Consider the following 22,284-nt stretch of genomic DNA (forward strand, 5'->3'; position numbering starts at 1 on the left):
AATACAGGAGGGGGGAGAGGACGACAGGCCCTATTCAGGGTACGCCTGCTTACAGGTTTTTTTTTAATTTCTGAGAGCATGGCTCTAGGCGGAGGTCAGGGGGCATAGAATTCCAGAGGGTGGGCCCTGCGCAGAATAGGGCACGTTGTTTAGTAGAAGTGAGAAGTGTGGTCTTGGGAGAGGGTGTGTAAAGGCATCCTTTGTAGGTGGATCTAGATGGCCGGTTGGAGGTGAGGAAGCGGAGGGAGTTTTCGAGCCCTTGGGTGTTCTCATTGTGTAGGGATTTATGGATGATGGTGAGGGTTTTGTAGATTATGCTAGAGATAAATGTTAAATGTGCTAGAGAAAAAAAGCAAAATTGTCAAGCATCAAACAGAGATAGAGTACCAGGCATTGCAAAGATCTAATGAAAACTTTTGCCTAGTGCATTAAATCTGCCATCCAATAAAAACTTAATGAAGATTCCCACTTGAGATGGAAGCACAGGCAATGCGCATGTTATAAAATCGGCTACCCGCACACAGATGCGCGCCCGATTTCATATCAGCACATGCATGTACGCACGGGTGCCCACTCAAGTGCACAAGGGGGTGATTTTTATTTAAAAGCATTCGGTGATGCAATCGGGCCTTCCCCAGTTCCCTCCCAGTCCACTCCAATAAACAAGCGGACTGGGAGGAAACATCCCTAACCTCCTCTCCACCCCAATCCCTAACCTCCCTTAACTCAACTAAATTTTTTTTATTTCAGAAATGACCTGCTCTGACGAGCAGAAGTGAGTTCCACGTGCTGGCCGGTTGCCAGCGTGTGCTTCACCAGAACAGCGCCTAATGGAGCTGTCCCAGCTGGCTCCCGCCCCTGGCCAGCCTCTTTTCAGAAACCCAGCACTTGCACATGTACCTGGAGATATGCCGCTCTGAAAATTTGCTCTGCACGCGTGTGGCCCAGACACACACATGTCTCCTGGTATTGGTGTGCACCAAGGATTTAAAATCAATCCGTATGTTGGGACCAATATTTAAAACTAAAAGTTCATTTAAGATTTATCCGGCTAACTTATATGGGATATTCAGCAGCACAGCTATGCTGCTAAATATCCGTGTACAAATTGCTATGGCAGTCCTAACTTATCTGGTTAACGGAACTAGATTAAGCTGCTTAAGATACCTGGATAAGTAGCCCCTTCTCGATCTGCCTATTGCCCACTCTCAAAATATCTGGTTAGCTACTTAGCAGAATAAATGCTTATCCGGCTAAGTGGTAGCCACTGAACATAGGCCTAGATTCATCATTTTGTGCCCATGATATAAAAAAAAAAAGGGCATGGTTAGGATAATTTCCCTGCTACTGCACCTGTGTCTTTATTGCATTTTGGGCTGCTGCACAGAGAGAAAGAATGTGAGTGTGAGAGAGAGCGAGAGAGAGAGAGAGACTCTGTAGAAGCTCACAAAAAAGTTTACTATTTATACTACTGTTATAGGGGGCAGTAGTAACTCAGGGTGAGGTTTGTGGAGGTGATTTGGGTTTTAGGGGGCAGTTTAATATGCACAGTCATACATATGAACAGCATAGTGCCATCAATTAAGAATCAATGTGATTTAGAGTGATAAAAGGTGAAAGAAGAGAAGATTTGTAACATGTTCTCTCTACCTAGCTTGATGCTTTCTCTACCTAGCTGCAATCAAGGTAGGTATAGAGAGTAAAGTCTACAAATCTACTCTTCTTTTACCTTTCATCCCTCCAAATCACATAAAATCTTCATTGATAGTAATTGTTCTGTTCGTACATATGACTCTGCATGTAAAAAACTTTTCCCCCAAACCCATCTCACCCCCCCCCCCCCCAAACCTCATCCTGAGGTGCTAGAGGCCCCCTTACAGTGGTATAAATAGTTGACTATTATGTATGTCTCCCTAAAGTCTCTCTCTCTCTCTCTCTCTCTCACAAACAGGATTTGTCTATTTATTGTATCTCTCAAACAGGATTTGTTTATTTATTGTAAATCCCATTTCGGCAGTAACGCATAGCTATTGCAGGCTTAACATTAGGAAAAAAAGGTGTAGTTATTTCCTGTGTTAAAACCCACGATAGCATGTGTTACGTTATCACACATAATGCTAAGCACCCCTCATTTTAATTAACTCCTCTCAATTGGGAAAAATTTTGAATTTGCATACGCATCTTCTGATGCATTTTTATCGCTGGCATTGTGGCGTTATCACAGGCTTTAGGGCCCTAACACCCGCGATAACGCCCTAATGTAATTTGATGAATGATCCCCTTAGTGAAGTATTTTCTATTGGATTGACTAATTTATTTCACTGCCTCTTCTGGACTCTTGCAGAACAGGAATACAACTTTGCGTGTCTGCAAGGAATGTTTTCACACAGGGATTCTTGATGCCGTCTCTTTCGCTAGTCAGACTTTGTAGCCTTCTCTTTTTGTCCATAGCAGTTAGCATAACTTCTTCTTTTTTTCAGCCTATACCTGGAACCTTAGGCCAAGAATTAATTGCAGTACATAATATAGCAGAATCAAATTTTGTACCACATAGTGGCATGTGTTAACTATACCTCCTAAAATGTAGTTAACTTTCCTCTGTTACATGGATCTTGTTAAGTCTCCTAGGTTTTAACACTGAATCTAGCCTCCAGTGTTAATATCTAATGAAGCCATTACCATAATTTTAAAAATGTTTTGTGTCATTTACATGTGCCTTACATTATCATGGGTAATGCTAATGCCTATGCAAACAATACATGATGTATATGGGTTTAAGTAACTCTTTCATTAAGGCACATTAACTCATGTTAAATTCAGGCATTAGCACCAACACTCTTTAGTACATAGATCATTAAGGATGAATAGCCTAAGGGCCGGATTTTAAAAAGGTTACGCGTGCCGGGCCTATTTTCAAAAGGCCCGGCGACGCACATAAAGCCCCAGGATGCATGTAAGTCCCAGGGCTTTACTAAAGGGGTAGGGTAGGGTGGTCCAGAGGCGGGGCAGGAGCGGGAAGGGGTGGGAAAGTCAGGCTAGGGGGGAAGGGAATGGGAAAGGGAAGGGGAAGGGGTGGAAAGGTCAGGCTAGGGGGAAGGGAACGGGGGAAGGCAGCGCAGCTTGGCGTGTACAAGGTGCACAATTGTGCACCCCCTTGTGCGCGCCAACCCCCGATTTTATAAAATCAGGCATACATGTGTGCACGCCAGGTAGCACGCGCACATGTACACCTGCGCACACCTTTTAAAATCTACCCCTAAGGGTGCAATTTTCAAAATAGCCTGCATAGTTGCAAAGTCCTTGCATAGTTTTACTTGCAGACTTTGCCTCGGTTCTCAAAGAGAAACTATGAAAATACTTTCCTTTATAAACTGCCTAGAGACAACATCCCTGCACAGATGTTCTTACTAGTGGGGGTAATTATGCCCTAGATGTGCAGAAGACTAGAGCTAGAAAGCCCCTAAGCCTCCTGAGTGGATTTCTATCCCTAAAATAAGCTGAACCCACCTGAAGAGTTTTAATGCAAGCAGACTGAAAGTGAATCTTGTAAATGTCGGCCTGGTGAGGTCAAAGATAGCAACTGATCCGTTGAAAGACCACAACTTGACTGTATGTGTAAGAGAGTAAATTATCTGAGTGAATCCTTTCAGAATTATATCCAAGGCAGAAGCTTGCTGTCATCTCATGAGGCCCTTTATATACCAGCTATAAAGAAGCTAGGTTAGTTGAGACTAGAAGGAAGTCCATTTCTTGTATTGATCCTGATCCCACTTTCTGGAATAAAATTCCAAAGGCCTTGAGAAGCATACAAACTACCCGGATTTTTCCAGAAATAAATTTGACCTTAACTTTAGAAAGATGAGTTATTAGTTGAAGAAAACATTAGAATAAAGCTGTTTGTTTTTTATGTTGCTATGTTATAGAGCCTCTGGATGGTTCCTGCTTCTGATTTCATGTTTCTAGAGAGAAATTTGTTGCTTCCTGTTGTTTTATTATTTCTGTGCTTTTGGATCCTAGCTTGTTAGTTGTGTAATTGATATCAGATTTGTTTATGCTGTGCTATTGACTGGGTGAGAAGTCTTGGTGACCTGGGGAGAGTTCATCACCATTTTCGATGGGAAAATGGTAACTCCAAGCAAGTAAATAAATAAAATTTACACATGCATTTTTTCTGTGGATATTTTTTCCCTTCAAAAGGCAAAACTACGAGTTATTGCCTCCCTCTTCTTAATCTTGTCTCTGAGCTCACCTACCTTTTCCACAGATAAGTGCATGCAATTTTTATCCCTGTGCCTACTTTTACCTGCGGAAAAAACGGTCAGTTTTCAGACAGTCAATTTACCCAGGTAAAAATATTTCTCTGGGTAAATGGCTTTTGAAAATGGCCCTCTGTATAACTGATTAAAGTCCTGGTTCAATGGTGAGAACCTCTACTGCACTATTGCCCACTATTGCATCAGTCTAAACCAAGTCTATGTGTTATTTAAATACTCCAAAAGTATAATTAAGACTCAAGTAGCAAACCTTTTTTAGGAATGAAGAATATTCTATAACAAGAAGACATGGTATGAGGCTGCAAGGAAGTAGATTCAGGAGCAGCATCAGAAAATATTTCTTCATGGAAAGTATGGTGGATGCATGGATTGATCTTCCAGTAAAGGAGATGAAGAAAAAACCAAAAACGATATTCAAAAAAGCCTGGGATAAACATAGAGGATCCATAGTTGCTAAGACGCAAGAGGAAAAGGCAGAAATCAACAGGGGTCTATGGCATGCAACAGAAATGAAACTGGGCAGACTCAAATGGCTTTAAAGTCTTCATTTACCATCATATTCTATGTTTCTATGTTACCATGATTTTAAATTTTACAATAATACTTTTAAATTGTCAACTGCAAGTGATTCCAGCTCTATCGGACTGATTCACTAAGGGGTAAATTTTCAGAGTTATGCGTGTAAAGATTAGCATATATGGGGCGGATTTTCAGAGCCCTGCTCCCGTAAATCCGCCCAAAACCGGGCGGATTTATGCGAGCAGGGCCCTGCGCGCCGGTAAGCCTATTTTACATAGGCCTACCGGCGCGCGCAGACCCCGGGACTCGCGTACGTCCCGGGGTTTTTGGAGGGGGGCATGTCGGGGGCGTGTCGGGGGCGGGCCCGGTCGTCGCGGCGTTTCGGGGGCGTGTCGCAGCGTTTTGGGGGCGGGTATGGAGGCGTGGCTACGGCCCAGGGCGGTCCGGGGGCGTGGCCGCGCCCTCCGTACCCGCCCCCAGGTCGCGGCCCGGCGCGCAGGAGGTCCGCTGGCGCGCGGGGATTTACGTCTCCCTCCGGGAGGCGTAAATCCCCCGACAAAGGTAAGGGGGGGGTTTAGACAGGGCCGGGCGGGTGGGTTAGGTAGGGGAAGGGAGGGGAAGGTGAGGGGAGGGCAAAGGAAAGTTCCCTCCGAGGCCGCTCCGATTTCGGAGCGGCCTTGGAGGGAACGGGTTAGGCAGCGCGGCTCGGCGCGCGCCGGCTATACAAAATCAATAGCCTTGCGCGCGCCGATCCAGGGATTTTAGTGGATACGCGCGGCTCCGTGCGTATCTACTAAAATCCAGCGTACTTTTGCTTGAGTCTGATGCGCAAGCAAAAGTAGGCTGATCGCGCTTCTTTTAAAATCTACCCCTATGTGCACATATACGGGTCAGAAAAAGGGGTGGTCTGGGAGTGTTCTAGATTGGGGATCACAGTTACATGCTTAAATTGCTATTTTGAAAGAGACTTATGCACATATATTTGGCAAGTTACATAATTTTACACCTATTAATTATCATGTGTAATTGATATCAGACTTGTTTATGGTGTACTATTGTCTGGGTGAGAGGTCTGGGTGACCTAGGGAGCATTGAGGTTGAAGAACAGGGGATGGAGGAAATGGAAAACTGTAAATTTCAGTTTTGCAAGTATGTTTTAAAATATGCTGAGTCGCATGAGTAAATCCAACTTTATTTTTGCATGTAAAATATATGTGCATATATTTTTAAATTTAGAAAGAAAAATATGCATGTTCATTGCACTGAAATTCTTTTAATGTACTGCATATGTTCATGCTTGGGTAGATATAGGCGTATTTTATAAAACATGTGTATCTGTATACGTCCACATGGCCAGATATGCAGCCACACGGAGTTGTTTGAAAGTTAGCCTCTTAGATTATTTTTTCCCATTCTCTATCAGGCTAATTTTAAAATGAGCATGCATGCACCCATACTTGCACGTATTGGCAAGCAAGCAGAGGTACACTTGCGCATAAGTATTCTCCTAATTTTAAGAGATTATTGAGTACATTTTCAAAACCCGGTGGGCACAAATACCGTGAGATATGCACGTGGCCGAACCGAGCGCATTTTCAAAATGGCCTGGCCACGCGCATGTCTCCTGATATGTGCAGAAGAGCTGGGGTTTTGAAAAGGGGTGGGGCAGGGGCCGGCCGGGACAGCGCCATTAGGTGCACGGAACTTACTTCACCTCTTCAGATGAAGTAAGTTCCACGACAAAAAAAAATAGGTTAGTTAGGGTGAGTTTAGGAGTCGGGGTGAAGAGGGGGAAAAGGGAGGAAGGTTAGTTAGGGGGATAGAGAAGTTCCCTCCCAGTCCCTTCCCAGTCCACTCCTTTATTGGAGTGGACTGGGAAGGAATTGGGAAAAGGCCCCATCTCGTCGCCGTGCATGTGTTAAAAAATATCCCCCCCCTCCCTGCGCGTGCGAGTGGGCACCCACACATACAAGTGCGCCAATACAAAATCAGGCGCGAGGTATCAGGCCAATACAAAATCAGGCGGTTATCAGATTTTATAACACGCGTGCGGTGACGCACGCGTGTTATAAAATCAGCGCATCCATGTGCTCATGCCGGGAACCACGCGCAGCTTTGAAAATGGACCCTTATTTGAGCAAACCTACTTCACATAGGGGGTAATTTTCAAAAGCATTTACACATGTAAATATAACTACTATTGTAGCAATTTTCAAAAGCCATTTACCCGTTTAAAGTGAACTTACCCGGGTAAATCCTATGGACAATTCAATGGCATACTTTGGAGCGATTTTCAAAAGCCCACTTACACAGGTAAAATGCATTTACGTGTGTAAAACCCATTTTTAAACGTGTAAATACTTTTGAAAATCAGACCTTAATCTTCCATAAGGACTTTGCTTGCTTTAACACCCGGGAGTAAGCAGATTTGAAATCATACCTGTAGGAGAGACAGTCCCAGATTTTCCATTTAGTCCCCCCAGTTTGCCCAGTCTATCCTGAGTTCATCCAGACCCTAATGGTTCTTCATCCTGCATGCCCCCCAGAATCCTCACTCTGTCCTGTAAGCCCAAAACGCGAGATCTGCAGACCTGCTCCCCATCAGGAGCAGCAGTAAAATTACGCAGCTAACAGGCCGCCACACGCTGTGGCCTCCGGTTATTAATTACAGTTATGCGGGTAACAGGGCCCCTTTTCTGGCCCCTTATTTTTTTTCGCTCGCCCACATACATCGCAGCTTTTAAAAACCGCTTTGCTTACATGCGTCCTTCATATGTGCGTATATGGGATTTTAGCGCAGGCAATGCTTTTAAAATCGGTCCCAATGTGAATTAGTTTCAATAAATATGCCTATCTTACCAAAATACGTATTGCCAAAGGTTCAAGAAAATTTTATGGAAGCAAATAAAACAATGACAATGTTGAAATTTGTAAATAATAGAGTGATCATTATTACTTTCCGTATGTACTTTTTAAAATAATGCACAATACACAAAGGGGCAGATTTTTAATCTTACGCGCGCGGGGTACATTTGTGTACTCTACCCGGAGTGCACAAATGTACACCCGATTTTATAACATGCGCGCACTGCCGCACACATGTTATAAAATCCGGGGTTGGCACGCGCAAGAGGGTGCACACTTGTGCACCTTGCGCACGCCGAGCCCTAGGGGAAGCCCAATCGGAGCGGCCTCGGAGGGAACTTTCCTTTCGCTCCTCCCCACCTTCCCTCCCTTCACCTATCTAACCCTGCCCTATCTAAATCCCCCCCTACCTTTATTGCAGGAGTTACGCCTGCCTCTGACAGGCATAACTTGCGCGCGCCGGCCAGCTGCCGGCGCGCCAACCCCCGGCACAGCCGCTGTGCCGGAGGACTCGGGACCGCCCCGGCCCCGCCCCAGACCACCTCCCCTCCCCCAGCCCTGCTCATGGACTGCACCCGGACCGCCGCCCCGCCCCCGGACCCTCCCCGGACCGCCCCTTTTTCAAAGCCCTGGGACATACGCGCGTCCCGGGGCTTGCACGTGCCACCGAGCCTATGCAAAATAGGCTAGCGCACGCAGGAGTAGGTTTTAAAGGGTTATGCGCTTATATTACGCACGTAAACCTTTGAAAATCTACCCCAAAGGGTACAATTTTTTAAAATAAATTCCTTATAAAAAATGGACTCATCCCTAGGGAGAAGATCAATGAGGTACCAAACCAGTACCAGTAGAAAGTAAAACATTGAAGCCCACTGATCAATGCCTCTTTTATAAACGTGACAAAATATGTATCCTCTGTTCTAAGAAATATCTTTTTAGATGCCATTATGTATCACTTTTCTTTCTCAGGAAACAAAAGAAGACAGAGATCAGTCACGTCTGGACTCTATGGTGCTACTAATTATGAAACTGGACCAGCTTGATCAAGACATTGAAAATGCTCTCAGTACCAGCTCTTCCCCATCCAGCACACCAACCCCTAAAAGGAGGTACATACCTGTAAGTGGGCTTTGCTTTTGATTTACATTGCTTCTCCCAATTCTATTATCTGTTTTTGATGCATACCTCAGTCCATTTTGGGAGCCTTTCTCTGGATCGCCTCCAAAATGTCTATATCCTTTTGGAGGAATGGCCTCCAGAATAAGACTAAATATTCTAAGTGAAGTCTCACCAATAACCTATGCAGAGGCATCATCATCTCCTTTTTCTGTTGCTTATGCATTTACCTATGTGCAGTACCTAGCACCCCTTTGTCTCTGGCCACTGTCTTATCACACTTTGTTGCTACTATCGTCCAGGGATCTCTCCCATCAGGCTCCACTTTGTTGAATTTCTGCACCCTACCTGCATGACACTTTACTTTTAGGCATTGAATCTTAACTGCTAAGTACTTGACTATTCCTCAAGCTCTTAGATCACTTCTCATTCTATCTGTTCTCTCAGGGGTGACCACTCTATTGCAGATCATGTGCAAAAAGGAAAACTTTCCTTTCTACACCCCTCCACAATTTGGCTTACAAAGTTACTAAATAAAACCACCAAGCCCAGGACAAATCACTTTACATGAGTGTGTCTGAGAACATGAACGGTGGATGTTATGAAAGTGTTAGAGTATATGGTGTGATGCTGTGACAAGACGAGAGCATGTGAGAGATAAGTACTAAGGATGTGAATGTTTAAAAGTTTATTTGAGCGAAAATGAGCATATAAGCATGTAAGTAGCCTCTACTGGTGTATTCCATATTTTATAAAAGTTGAAAATAGACATATATTTCCAGTTTCACGTGCATATATATGTTCATATAAAAGAGCTGTCTAAGGGTGTTTCGGGGTGGGGCCAACCTTTACAGATGTAAGTTGCTATTTTAAAAGACGCACGCTTAAATTTGCCAAGTAACCTGTGCAGTTTTACACCTGCTAATTACCTGGCATAAGTGATATTAAATCTGTTTATTGGGTAGTACTGACGGAGTGAGAGGTTTAGATGTGCTGGGGGAAGTTCAGGGTAAGGAATAGGAAGGTCTTGATGACCTGGAGAAGGAATGGGTGAACTGATGGACTAATTAATAAACTGGTTAATTTTATCTACGTGTGCATGTTTTAAAATTGGCCTACTTAAGGGAGTAAGTCCTATTTTATTTTTGTGCATAAAATATGCGCACTTTGGGCCTGATTTTCAAAAGAATTTAAATGCTTAAAACTGGGTTTTACACGTATGAATGCCCTTTACCCATATAGGTGGGCTTTTGAAAATTGCTACAAATTATGCCATTGAATTGTCAATAGGTTTTATTTATTTATTTATTTAAAAACATTTATATACTGCTTTTACAATATAAAAATTAATCAAAATGGTTTTATCCACATTAAGTGCATTTAACAAAAGTAACTTTTCAAAATTGCTACAAAGCTCTGTTACATTTACATGCATAACTATTTTGAAAATTCACCTGTATATTTTTAAAATAGTTTGGAAAAGTACATGCATTCAATGCATCGATATATACAGTTTCAATGTATTGCACGTATTTGCAAATAAACTGCTCGTTTCCCGCTGCAATCCTTCCCCCCCCTTCCACCCCCACCCCCGGATTTGAAAGGATTGCATCAGACCCTCCCACCCTCACTCCCCAACCATCATGATAAACAGGCCACAGCACCCCCACCCCCTGGTGCCTCCCTCTATTCCTCCCGAACCCGTAAAAGCCCTACCAGGAGTGGGGTCCGATCGTACCCTCTCTCCCGGCGACGTCCAGCGCAGCCTGTGCCAAAGCTGCACTGGAAACGTAACCTGCACTGTTTATGCTTCCGGCGCTAGAAGTAAGTACCCTTTCAGCACTGGAAGCACTAGAAGTAAGTACCCCTTCAGCACTGGAAGCACTAGAAGTAAGTACCCTTTCAGCACTGGAAGCACTAGAAGTAAGTACCCCTTCAGCACTGGAAGCACTAGAAGTAAGTACCCTTTCAGCACTGGAAGCACTAGAAGTAAGTACCCCTTCAGCACTGGAAGCACTAGAAGTAAGTACCCTTTCAGCACTGGAAGCACTAGAAGTAAGTACCCCTTCAGCACTGGAAGCACTAGAAGTAAGTACCCTTTCAGCACTGGAAGCACTAGAAGTAAGTACCCCTTCAGCACTGGAAGCACTAGAAGTAAGTACCCCTTCAGCACTGGAAGCACTAGAAGTAAGTACCCTTTCAGCACTGGAAGCACTAGAAGTAAGTACCCCTTCAGCACTGGAAGCACTAGAAGTAAGTACCCCTTCAGCACTGGAAGCACTAGAAGTAAGTACCCTTTCAGCACTGGAAGCACTAGAAGTAAGTACCCTTTCAGCACTGGAAGCATGAACTGAGTGGAGGTTACGCTTCCTGTGCAGCTTTGACACAGGCTGCGCTGGATGTCGCCGACAGTGGGAAAATTCGTACCCCTTTCCCTGTAGGGCTTTTACGGGTTTCGGGGGGGTGGAGGGAGGGTTTATCACAATGGCGGGGGGTGGGGCTGGGAGGGCCTGGCACAATCCTTTCAAATTCGGGAGGGCGGGAGCAGGACCGTAGTGGGAAATGTTAAAATGATACATATAGGAGCTGATGTGGGATGGGGGTCGCAAGGCGGCTGTGGTGGTGGGAGGAAATTGAGCCACAGGGCCCTTTACTTGTTTTTATTTTTAACTTTCTTGGCGCTACTCACCCGGATGTCTTTTAAAGATCTCCGGATAAGTGGCAAGTTATCTGGCCACACAAGGCCGGGTAACTTAGAACCTAACCAGCTAAATTCAAACACAGCCGGTTAGGTTTTTAAGTTAACCAGCCACATAGTTGGATATTTTTGGATAACTTTATGCAGGTATATTCAGCCGGACATTCACCCTCCACCTATCTTTAGCCAGATAACTTCTCAACTAAATGGCCTATTGAATATATTGGCCTCATTATTTTCAAAAATAGGTGTTCAGGTGGAAGTTTTCAAAACTATGCATTTTGATGCAAAAACTCCAGGTACTTTTTACCTGTGGGCTTTGCACTAAAATTCAAAGAAAAGTACACACATACTTTCCCTTTGAAAACTGACCAAAGAAAAAACGGCCCTAGAGATTTGAACCTCCTTTTTCTATCAAACATTTTCCTGCCAAAACAATGCAGATCCTAAGTTTGCTGTTTTGAAAACAGCAAACTTAGGAGCATGGCTGCCTCTCATAGCCTAACCCTGTCCTGGGAATGCCTTTTTGAAAACATGAGTAAAAGTTCATACATTGTGGCACAATGTGTGCACATAAAGGCTGCACAATTTTCAAAAACCTCTTTTGTCTAGGTAAATTTTTAGCCTGAATGTCTGACATCGCCACCAGTGTTCCTTCTAAGGATTGGGTTGCTAAACTTGCTATAAGCAAAAAAAATTTGGTTACATTACCCTGTGAGTGCTACTCTCTTTCATGCCACAAGATGTGTTGGGGAGGAAGAACCTACGCTAAATGAGCAGCTTAGAGAGAGCACTGCTTGCAAATAGTATGGTATTAGGCCTACTGTAACACATCTAAGCGATGGGCTGGGCCCTCAGAAAGCCAGAAGAAAACTGAATTACAATAAACTAAATGTTCTATATTGAAACAGCATTAACTGCCAGCATATAAACAGCAACAACCTATGAAAAAGCAGCACTGCAAATATTACACTAGGTCCTAAATCCCACTACACCCTCTATTAGGAAAATAGAAAAACCCACGCTACTATAGATCCCTACACCGAAACAACACGCTAGCAGAATACCTCACCTCGGTCACACACGCTGAACATAGAAAAACTCATCAAATAAAGCATAAAAAGACCACAATATTGAATTTTAAAAGCCCAGTGCTCGCATAAATTGGGGGATGGGCACACAAAGCGGGCTGGCGCATGCCGATTGAATTTTAAAAGCTGCCCAGAGACGCGCATATCTCCCACTGCATGCACATCTCAAAAAAGGGCAGGGTGTGGATGTGGTCAGGGCGGGGCATGGGTGTTTGGGGGCGTGGCTAAGAGATGTGCACATAAATATTTACGTTTCTTGGTATGTGCTCAAGTACAGCGGTGCATAAGTTTACTTCTGCTAGGGACGAAGTGTAAATTAAAAAATAAACAGAGCCATTTCTCATGGGTTTAAAGGCTCTGGGGTAACTGGGGGGAGTGAAGACTATCAAACCGGGAGGTTTGGAGGACCTAGCTGTTAACTGGACAAACTGGTAGATGAACTGGTGATGAACTGGTGATGAACTGGCAATGGCGTGGATGTGTGCCCCTTTTAAAATTCCCCGACTTACATAGTAGAAGTGGGATTTTTACACATAGGCACACGCCCACTTAAAATTGGGCACACATATGCATGCGGTCAGGCTGTTTTATATCATGCATGCATACAGATGCGCTAGTTATAAAATGGCCGCGTATCTGGGAGCATGACGACGCACACGCACCAAAGAGTGCCCTTGCACCAGTTTGAAAGTGTTACCATCATAAAGTTGAAAAAGAAGCATGCAGACAAAAAATGAACTAGAAATTGCAACAAGCCAAGAGGGTCAGTTATCAAATCGCATTAGGGTGTTATCACGGGCATTAGACCCCTAACACCCGGGCCTCACTCGGGCCTCACCCGGGCCCCACTGATAAATAACGTATCGTGAGATACCTATGGAAATTTTAAAATTCTTCCCAACTGGGAGGAGTAAATTAAAATGAGGGGTGCTTAGCATTGTGTGTGATAGTGTAACACATGCTATTGCAGATTTTAATGGCAAAAATAACTACACCTTTTTTGTTACTGCTGAAATGGGATTTGCAGTAAATATCAGAGAGCGAGTGAGAGAGAATATCACTGTAAGAGGAGGCATTCTGAATTCGGGGTAAGGTTTTTTTGGTGTGCTAGGTTTTGGGGGCAGTTTTACATGCATAGGCAGAGGTACGAACAGCATAATTACCATCAGTAAATATTTTATGTGATTTGGAGTGATGAAAAGTATAAAAAGATGAGATTTGTACAATGTATTCTCAACCTAGCTTGATGCACTCTCTACCTAGCTGCTATCAACCTAGCACACTACCAAAACCTCACCCCGAGTTACTAGTTGCTCCTCTTACAGTGGTATAAATACTTATATGAGCACATTATAAAGCATGTTTCTCTCTCTCTCTCCCTCTCTCTCTCTCCACTTTGTTTGGGTCTTTTTTTTCACGAAAAGTCGATTTTTAGTTAGTGCGCATGTTATAAAATCCGGGGTTGGTGCGCGCAAGGGGGTCCATATGTGCACCTTGCGCGCACCAAGCCCTAGGCGAGCCCTGATGGCTTTCCCTGTTCCCTCCACTCCCCCCCCAGCTTCCCCTCCCTTTCCCTATCTAACCCGCCTTCAAGCCCTACCTAAATCCCCCCTACCTTTATTGTGTTATATACGCCTTCCTCTGGCAGTCATAACTTGCGCGCGCCAGCCAACTGCCGGCGTGCGATCCCCTGGCATGACCGCTGTGCTGGAGGCCTCGGTCCCGCCCTCAGACTGGCATCCCAGGGCTTGCGCACATTGCCAGGCTTATGCAAAATAGGCCCGGCAATGGCAAAATAGGCATAAATCCGCACAGGGCTTTTAAAATCTGCCCCATCTCTGTCTCTCCCACAGGCACACACATGCACTCTATCTTTCTCATACACACTCATGCACTCTTTTTCTCACACAGACAAACACACACACACACACACACACACACACACACACACACGTGTGTGCTCTCACATTCACACTTAGATATGTGCTCTTTCGGCCTGATTTTCAATCCCCCACGCACATAAAAAATGGGGGTTACGTGCGTGGTCGGGCATTGTGCGCACCGTATGCATCTTCAAAGGGGTCCAGTTACGCGCCGAAGTGCTGGGCGCAGATAAAGGGGCAGGGAAGGGGGGGGAGGAGGGGCGGGGCTGGAAGCAGCTGGTGCGTGCAACTTGCTACTGCTCCTGTTAGGAGCAAAAGGTTAAAAAAAAATCAGTAGATAGGATAAGGATAGGGGGCAAGGAGGAGAGAGGACAGGGAAGGGAGGATAGGGTAGGGGGTAGGAATGGCTGGGATGAGTCACCACGTGAATTTTGCAGAACTGTACCCCCCTTGTGCGCACTGATTGCAAAATCCATCGTGCATGTGCGTGCGGCCCAATGATTTTAGAACATGCGCACGCTCCTGTTATAAAATTGGCGCGTCCATGCGTGCATGCCGGGAAGCGTGCGCACATGAATGCACGCGCGCACCTTTCATAATCTACCCGATATTCTCTCTCACACATGCAAACACAAACGTGCTCTTTCTCACATACACACACACAGTCATCCCAGCATGCTCTCTCTCATACCACTGTACTGCTACCACCAGTTCAGAAGAGAGAACACAGTGTTCCTTGTTTCTTAGCTAAACTGAACAGTGAAGACAACTACAGAGCAACTTGACAAGATTTGTTAATACTGGGAAGTCCTATTCACCATGGAATTGTAATAAAATCTTAAAAGTTGTTCAGTTGCAGATTGTGCCATTAAGCCATAAGCTAATCAATGTCGCATTAAGCCATAAGCTAATCAAAATTGTGAGTAATTATTTAAGGGCAATGTCACATCACTTTTCTAAGTTTAACAAATTGAAAACAATTTTTAAAAATACTTTTGAATATTTTCTTTTATTTTCAGCTCTATCAATCCAACCAATGAATGGTAAAAGCAAGACCTTTTCGCAGACATTGAACAGACACCTCAGCTAAAAACTGTTTACCAACTACTTTTTCATTCCCAGATCACAATTTTATTTCCAGTTTCCCCCAATCCTGAAGGTCATTGATCATTGATGGTAGGTGCCTGCATTGACCTCTGGCCCCCATGCTCAAAGTCTCCTGCAGTCTTAGCCACTTCACTCTCTGTTTAACTTGAATCTCTAAGATGCTCATAAACCGAGAATCCACTTACTGTCCTTGAGTCACTAGCAAAAAATAAGCATCAACAACTCTCCAGCCAAATTTTGGCCTAGTCAGTATGCTGGCACTAAGTGGATCGGCGTAAATTGGCATGGCCCAGGGTCCTTTGGCAAGCAGTGATATCTGCTCCACAGCTTGCCCTGCCTCCGTTCCACACATACTGAGCATAGATGTAAGTGTCAGAATGTCTCGTGAACCTAAGCGCCGCCAGTCCAGGGAGCGAGGGAGGGACAGTTATGTGAGCCACAAGGGCCCTCCATCCTCTCTCACCACCAATGTGCTACGGAGAAATGTTTTTGCACTGGAGGGCTAGAAGCTGTGCGCATGCAGGTTAGCAGGAACCCTGATCGCCACAGCATGTCCCACTGCCATCTTAAACGTAATAAGGTCAATATTCAAAAGCGTTTAGCCAGCTAACTCAGACGTTAGCCGGCCAAATGAAAATGTGGGCGCTTATCTGGCTAAATTTTAACCAGGTAATAAGATAGCCAGCTAGAATTTCACTGGCCAAGGCCTAGATTCATCATTCCCTGCAGAATGATGAGCTGCCGTGGTAAAGGGGACGAGAGGGGCGTTAGTGTGCAGCCGGCCGCATCACAGCGCTCTGGTTTTGCCTGCCGTGGTGCAGCCGCGCCGCACACTATCGCCCCCATAGCGCCACGCTAAAAAGTGGTGCTATTTCCCGCGCTACTGCCGGCACCCCATTTCCCTAAACCCCTCCCAAACCCCTCCCTAACTCCACCCCTTCACCTAATTTTAATTTTACCACCGCGATAAGCCCATTATCGCGTGCGTTAGGGCGTTATCGCACCTTGGAAAATGACCCTATAAGTTAGGGGCATTCCGGAGGTAACTGGGAGGAGCTGAGTCACTATTACCATGTAACCCCTCTTCTCAATTGCTATATTGGCTCCCTGTCCGCTTCCACACACAGTGTAAGCTTGGTGTAGCACCTCATTACTTATCTTCTCTCTCCCTACACCCGTCCTTGTAAACTCTGTTCAACAAGCAAGTCACTCGTATCTGTGCCCTTCTCCTCTATCTCCAACTGTCAACTCTGAGCTTTGAACCTTGCTGCGCCGTTTGCCTGGAATAGACTTCCTGAGTCTGTGTGTCATAGGCCCTCTCTAGCTGTATTCAAATCATTTAAAATCCATCTTTTTGAACTAATTTTAAATCCTAAGCACTTCTCTATAGTAAAGACACTTACCATAGACTTGTTTTTCATATATGTTTGTCTTGAATAGACTGTAAGCTCCATGAAGCAGGGACTGTCTCTTTTGTGTGTGTGTGTGTGTGTGTGTGTGTATGTCTGTACAGTGCTACATATGTCTAGCGGAGCTTTAGAAATTATAAATAGTAGTGTTAGTGGTAGTAGTAATAGTAAATGTCTTTTGAAAAGGGCTCTCATTATGAAATAATACAATTCTAATCGAATAAAAAGGTTATCATTAAACATCAGTATTAAACAATACAATAGTTTCCTTTTTGGCTAATCGTGAACTCACTTGTCATTAAATGCCTAAATGATATGCTGGTTCACATTGGAATTGCCTCAGGATGATGTCAGTTTATAAGAATCTACAGATGTTGTTGACATCAGTTACATTGATCTCCTGAGACAAAAAGTGTGAGAAAAGTCCAAGAGACTCAGGAAATACTAAACACTACCACAGCAAAACTGACCGGCTGCTGCAAGTCATATGGGAATTTCATACTGCACGCAACAGTTTGAGAGGATAATTTTCAAAAGGTTTAGGTGCCTAAGACTGGAAATTGCACATGAAAATAGCACATTTCTGCATAAGTGGTATTTTCTACTTGTAATAGTAGTATCGCTAAGAAATCTATATGCACAAAAAAAGGTCATGTAGGGGTGTTACTGGGTGGGTTTAGAAGCATGCAAGTAGATTACATCAATACTTTTATCTAACTTATGGTATTAAAGTTGCAGAAATTAAATCTCACAAGTAGTGAAGGGTTGGGGTTAACTGGTGGAGAGTATGGGAAAAGTGATAGAGGTCTTTGTGAACTGGTGGCGACACCAGCAAATTCTTGGTGAACATGCATTTCACAAGTGGCGTACGAACGCCATAAGAAGCCTGCCTCCATGCACAAATTAATTGATTTCAAGCGCTCATGTAAGAATTATTTGGTGCATAAATTTTGTACATGTACTTTTATAAACTAGGTGTAAGATCTATGTGGGTCCCCTGTATGTGCGTAGTTTTACAGAATTTAGGTGAGTGAGTAATGGAACGTTGAATGCCAGAGTGGGTTGAGGAATGTTTATTCTTTAGCCTGTTCCTTTTTCTTTCAAGCCATCAGTCAGGAATGGAACGAAAGAAGGATGAGTTGGATACCAATGGTTCCTGAACTGGATGCCTAATTTCTTTGGGGGGTTTTGTGACTTTATTGTTTATGAATTTGTATTTCTGATTCCCTTGGGATTTCCATGAACTGTGTAGTCTATGCCAATAATGGCATTTTTTTTTTCTATTTTGATTTGTGAAATCTTCCCCAGCTTTTTCTTTCTTTTTTTTTTGACCTGGCAGTTTCCTCCTGCTCCAGCTTAATCGGAACCAGGCCTGGGATCTGGTGCCGTGAGCCTTCATTTGCAACGACCTGGGGATTTTCTTCTGCTATTTTATATCTCCTCTCAATTTACGTTTAGTTCACTCGTTGCAGTGATGATCCTGCACGGGGGGGGGGGGGGGGGGGGGGGGAGCGGAGCCTCGCATCAGAGCTTCTTCTGGAATCCTGCAATCACGCACCCTGAATCCGGGCACTATGTGTCACCCTTAAATAATTATCATGACTCTCTCTGCACACACCCCCCATCCCCCACCCCCCAGGAGATGTGAGCACTGCCTTCGCAGTATCCCCAGTCCCGTTCAACATGGGGAGCAAAGGAAGCAACCCAGAAATCATACCAGGAACCTGCCACATGGCAGTGCTCAGCACTTACTATATGAAACACGGGGCTGGTCATTCTATCTTGATGCTGGTTGCCTTTGTGTGTTATGTGATTGCTTTCTGTATCTGTAATACAATACATTTTGTATATGTTTGTCTTTGCATTCCTTTGTGCCCCTTTATAGCCTGTTTTAGGACTACATGTCATAGGTTATCTCTTTTTCATTGTGCTTTGATGATCTACAGATCCTTGATTACTCCTTATTTGTACTAATGATAATGGCAACAGCTAAAGCTAGCCACATACAGTTTATGGCAAGAGAGGTAATGATTGGTTATGAAAATGCAAACATACTTACATGTGTATGTTAAAATTACAATGTTCATTTGGCTGAAAATACTTTTTAAAAGTCTGACATGTTAGTATGAGAAAGGGAAATAAAACTGTGAATTGTTTGGCAGGATTTGGAGACTGGATCTGAAAGTGCAAAAGACAATGATTTAATAAATCAGGCTCCAAAGAAATTGACTCATGGTATGCAAACTGACCTGGCATCTACAAGTCATCTGGCAGCCACCGGAGCTAAACCAAAGGCTGGGGTGAGTATGGAATGATTGCACATTTAAAATATCTCAGTCCCATAATAAATTCAATTCATTTATCTTTGAAACATGCACTATGAATTATAGGAAAGACAGTGTCTTTAATATATTAGAAGGCTAGAACTAATACCTATACTAAACCAGTAGCATAAGCAACATTTTAGATAATTCAGGTGACGGCTAAAGCAAATACAATCATCAGTATGCCCCATTTTGTTTTTGCTTTTTATATCACACCTGAGAGGATATCAATGTCTAATTATTTTAAAACTTCCTCCCACTTAACCACATATGAATTTAAGAAAATATACCGGGTACATAAAAACAAAAAAAAAAATCGCAAGTGGCAAACCCATGAATACTTGTGGATGAGAAATGGTTTCTAGGGATGTGAATCGTTTTCCATATCGTCTTAACGATAGAAATCGTGTGGCAGGGCAAGAAAATCGTCTTAGGCACGATTTTTTAGTTAAAAAATCGTTAAAAATCGTTTTTTCCGATTAGTGCGCACTAACTCGAGTTAGTGCGCACTAACGGGAGTTAGTGCGCACTAACTGGGAGTTAGTGCGCACTAACTGAAAATGATACAATTTGACACTTTTCAGGTCAGTTAAGGTCAGTTTAGGAATGAATATGTATTCCTATTGGCTGCCCTCTTATTTATTCATGTTACTAAGTTTCCTACTGACAGTATATGGGGGATGGGAAATGGAAACAGTTGGTAGCTTGACAAAACAAGTAATGTGATCAGTCAATGTGACTAGAACTTGTGCCCTAACCCTGATACCAGGGGTATTGTGATCTTCCTGCACACAGTGCCCTATCCCTATTAATACCAGGAGTGTTGTGATCTTCCTGCACACAGTGCCCTATCCCTAATACCAGGGGTGTTGTGATCTTCCTGCACACAGTGCCCTATTCCTGATACTGGGGGTGTTGTGATCTTCCTGCACACAGTGCCCTATTCCTGATACCGGGGGTGTTGTGATCTTCTTGCACACATCCCGATATCAGGGATAGGGCACTGCATGCAGGAAGATCACAACACTCCTGGTATTAATAGGGATAGGGCACTGCATGCAGGAAGATCACAACACCCCTGGTATCAGGGATAGGGCACTGTGTGCAGGAAGATCACAATACCCCGGAGGAGTGAGGGTCAGGCAGCTCCCCCCTGTCTGTGAAGCCAGCCTCTCACTAGTAATGCAGGGAGGGAGCTGTCTCAGACTTCACCATCCTCCCCCCCCCCTTACCCACACACCATTCACTAGCTGGGACATGGGGGAAGTCAGGAGTGAGGGTCAGGCAGCTCCCCCCTGTCTGTGAAGCCAGCCTCTCACTAGAAATGCAGGGAGGGAGCTGTCTCAGACTTCACCATCCACCCCCCCCCCTCACCCACACACCATTCACTAGCTGGGACATGGGGGAAGTCAGGAGTGAGGGTCAGGCAGCTCCCCCCTGTCTGTGAAGCCAGCCTCTCACTAGTAATGCAGGGAGGGAGCTGTCTCAGACTTCACCATCCACCCCCCCCCCCCTCACCCACACACCATTCACTAGCTGGGACATGGGGGAAGTCAGGAGTGAGGGACAGGCAGCTCCCCCCTGTCTGTGAAGCCAGCCTCTCACTAGTAATGCAGGGAGGGAGCTGTCTCAGACTTCACCATCCTCCCCCCCCCCCCCTCACCCACACACCATTCACTAGCTGGGACATGGGGGAAGTCAGGAGTGAGGGTCAGGCAGCTCCCCCCTGTCTGTGAAGCCAGCCTCTCACTAGTAATGCAGGGAGGGAGCTGTCTCAGACTTCACCATCCTCCCCCCCCCCTCACCCACACACCATTCACTAGCTGGGACATGGGGGAAGTCAGGAGTGAGGGTCAGGCAGCTCCCCCCTGTCTGTGAAGCCAGCCTCTCACTAGTAATGCAGGGAGGGAGCTGTCTCAGACTTCACCATCCTCCCCCCCCCCCCCCTCACCCACACACCATTCACTAGCTGGGACATGGGGGAAGTCAGGAGTGAGGGTCAGGCAGCTCCCCCCTGTCTGTGAAGCCAGCCTCTCACTAGTAATGCAGGGAGGGAGCTGTCTCAGACTTCACCATCCTCCCCCCCCCCTCACCCACACACCATTCACTAGCTGGGACATGGGGGAAGTCAGGAGTGAGGGTCAGGCAGCTCCCCCCTGTCTGTGAAGCCAGCCTCTCACTAGTAATGCAGGGAGGGAGCTGTCTCAGACTTCACCATCCTCCCCCCCCCCTCACCCACACACCATTCACTAGCTGGGACATGGGGGAAGTCAGGGGTGAGGGTCAGGCAGCTCCCCCCTGTCTGTGAAGCCAGCCTCTCACTAGTAATGCAGGGAGGGAGCTGTCTCAGACTTCACCATCCTCCCCCCCCCCCTCACCCACACACCATTCACTAGCTGGGACATGGGGGAAGTCAGGAGTGAGGGTCAGGCAGCTCCCCCCTGTCTGTGAAGCCAGCCTCTCACTAGTAATGCAGGGAGGGAGCTGTCTCAGACTGGTATCAGGGTTAGGGCACTGTGTGCAGGAAGATCACAACACTCCTGGTATTAATAGGGATCGGGCACTGTAAGAGATGACTGTAGTAGATTGAATAAAGATCTGATGTTTCTGCTCTCCTCACACCAAACAAAAACAACACACAAGCAGAGAAGCCCTTCTTACAAAGCTGAGCTAGTGAGTTAAGTAGGAGGAAAAGTAAACATACTGGTGCCAGTGTGGCTACTTAAAAAATACACTTACCAACAATCAATTACATATATTTGAACTGTGTACAGTTCCAGCCAGGACCACCTTTCTAAAATGCACAGTGATTGGCAAATTCAACATGCACTAGCATTTCAGGTGCCTGCTAACAAAAATAATAAACAAACAAGTTCTAGTCACGTGAGTGCTGATCATTACATTACTTTTTTTGTCAAGCTTCCAACTGTTTCCATTTCACATCCCCCCAACCATATTGGTAACATCAATAGATAAGAGCACAGCCAGCCAATAGGAA

At 44.9% G+C, this 22,284-nt stretch overlaps 1 protein-coding gene across 1 annotated transcript in view; it reads left to right on the plus strand.

Moving 5' to 3' along the window:
• The window catches only part of DLC1 (DLC1 Rho GTPase activating protein), a 789,115-nt gene that overhangs the window by 215,956 nt on the left and 550,875 nt on the right, over positions 1–22,284 (plus strand). The window contains exons 3-4 of the mRNA XM_029587197.1: positions 8,628–8,777; positions 19,125–19,262. Of these exons, the coding sequence (XP_029443057.1) occupies positions 8,628–8,777; positions 19,125–19,262 (288 nt within the window). The remainder of the gene's footprint in view (positions 1–8,627; positions 8,778–19,124; positions 19,263–22,284) is intronic.

The sequence above is a fragment of the Rhinatrema bivittatum genome, chromosome 1, assembly GCF_901001135.1.
Source record: "Rhinatrema bivittatum chromosome 1, aRhiBiv1.1, whole genome shotgun sequence".
Lineage (NCBI taxonomy): Eukaryota > Metazoa > Chordata > Amphibia > Gymnophiona > Rhinatrematidae > Rhinatrema > Rhinatrema bivittatum.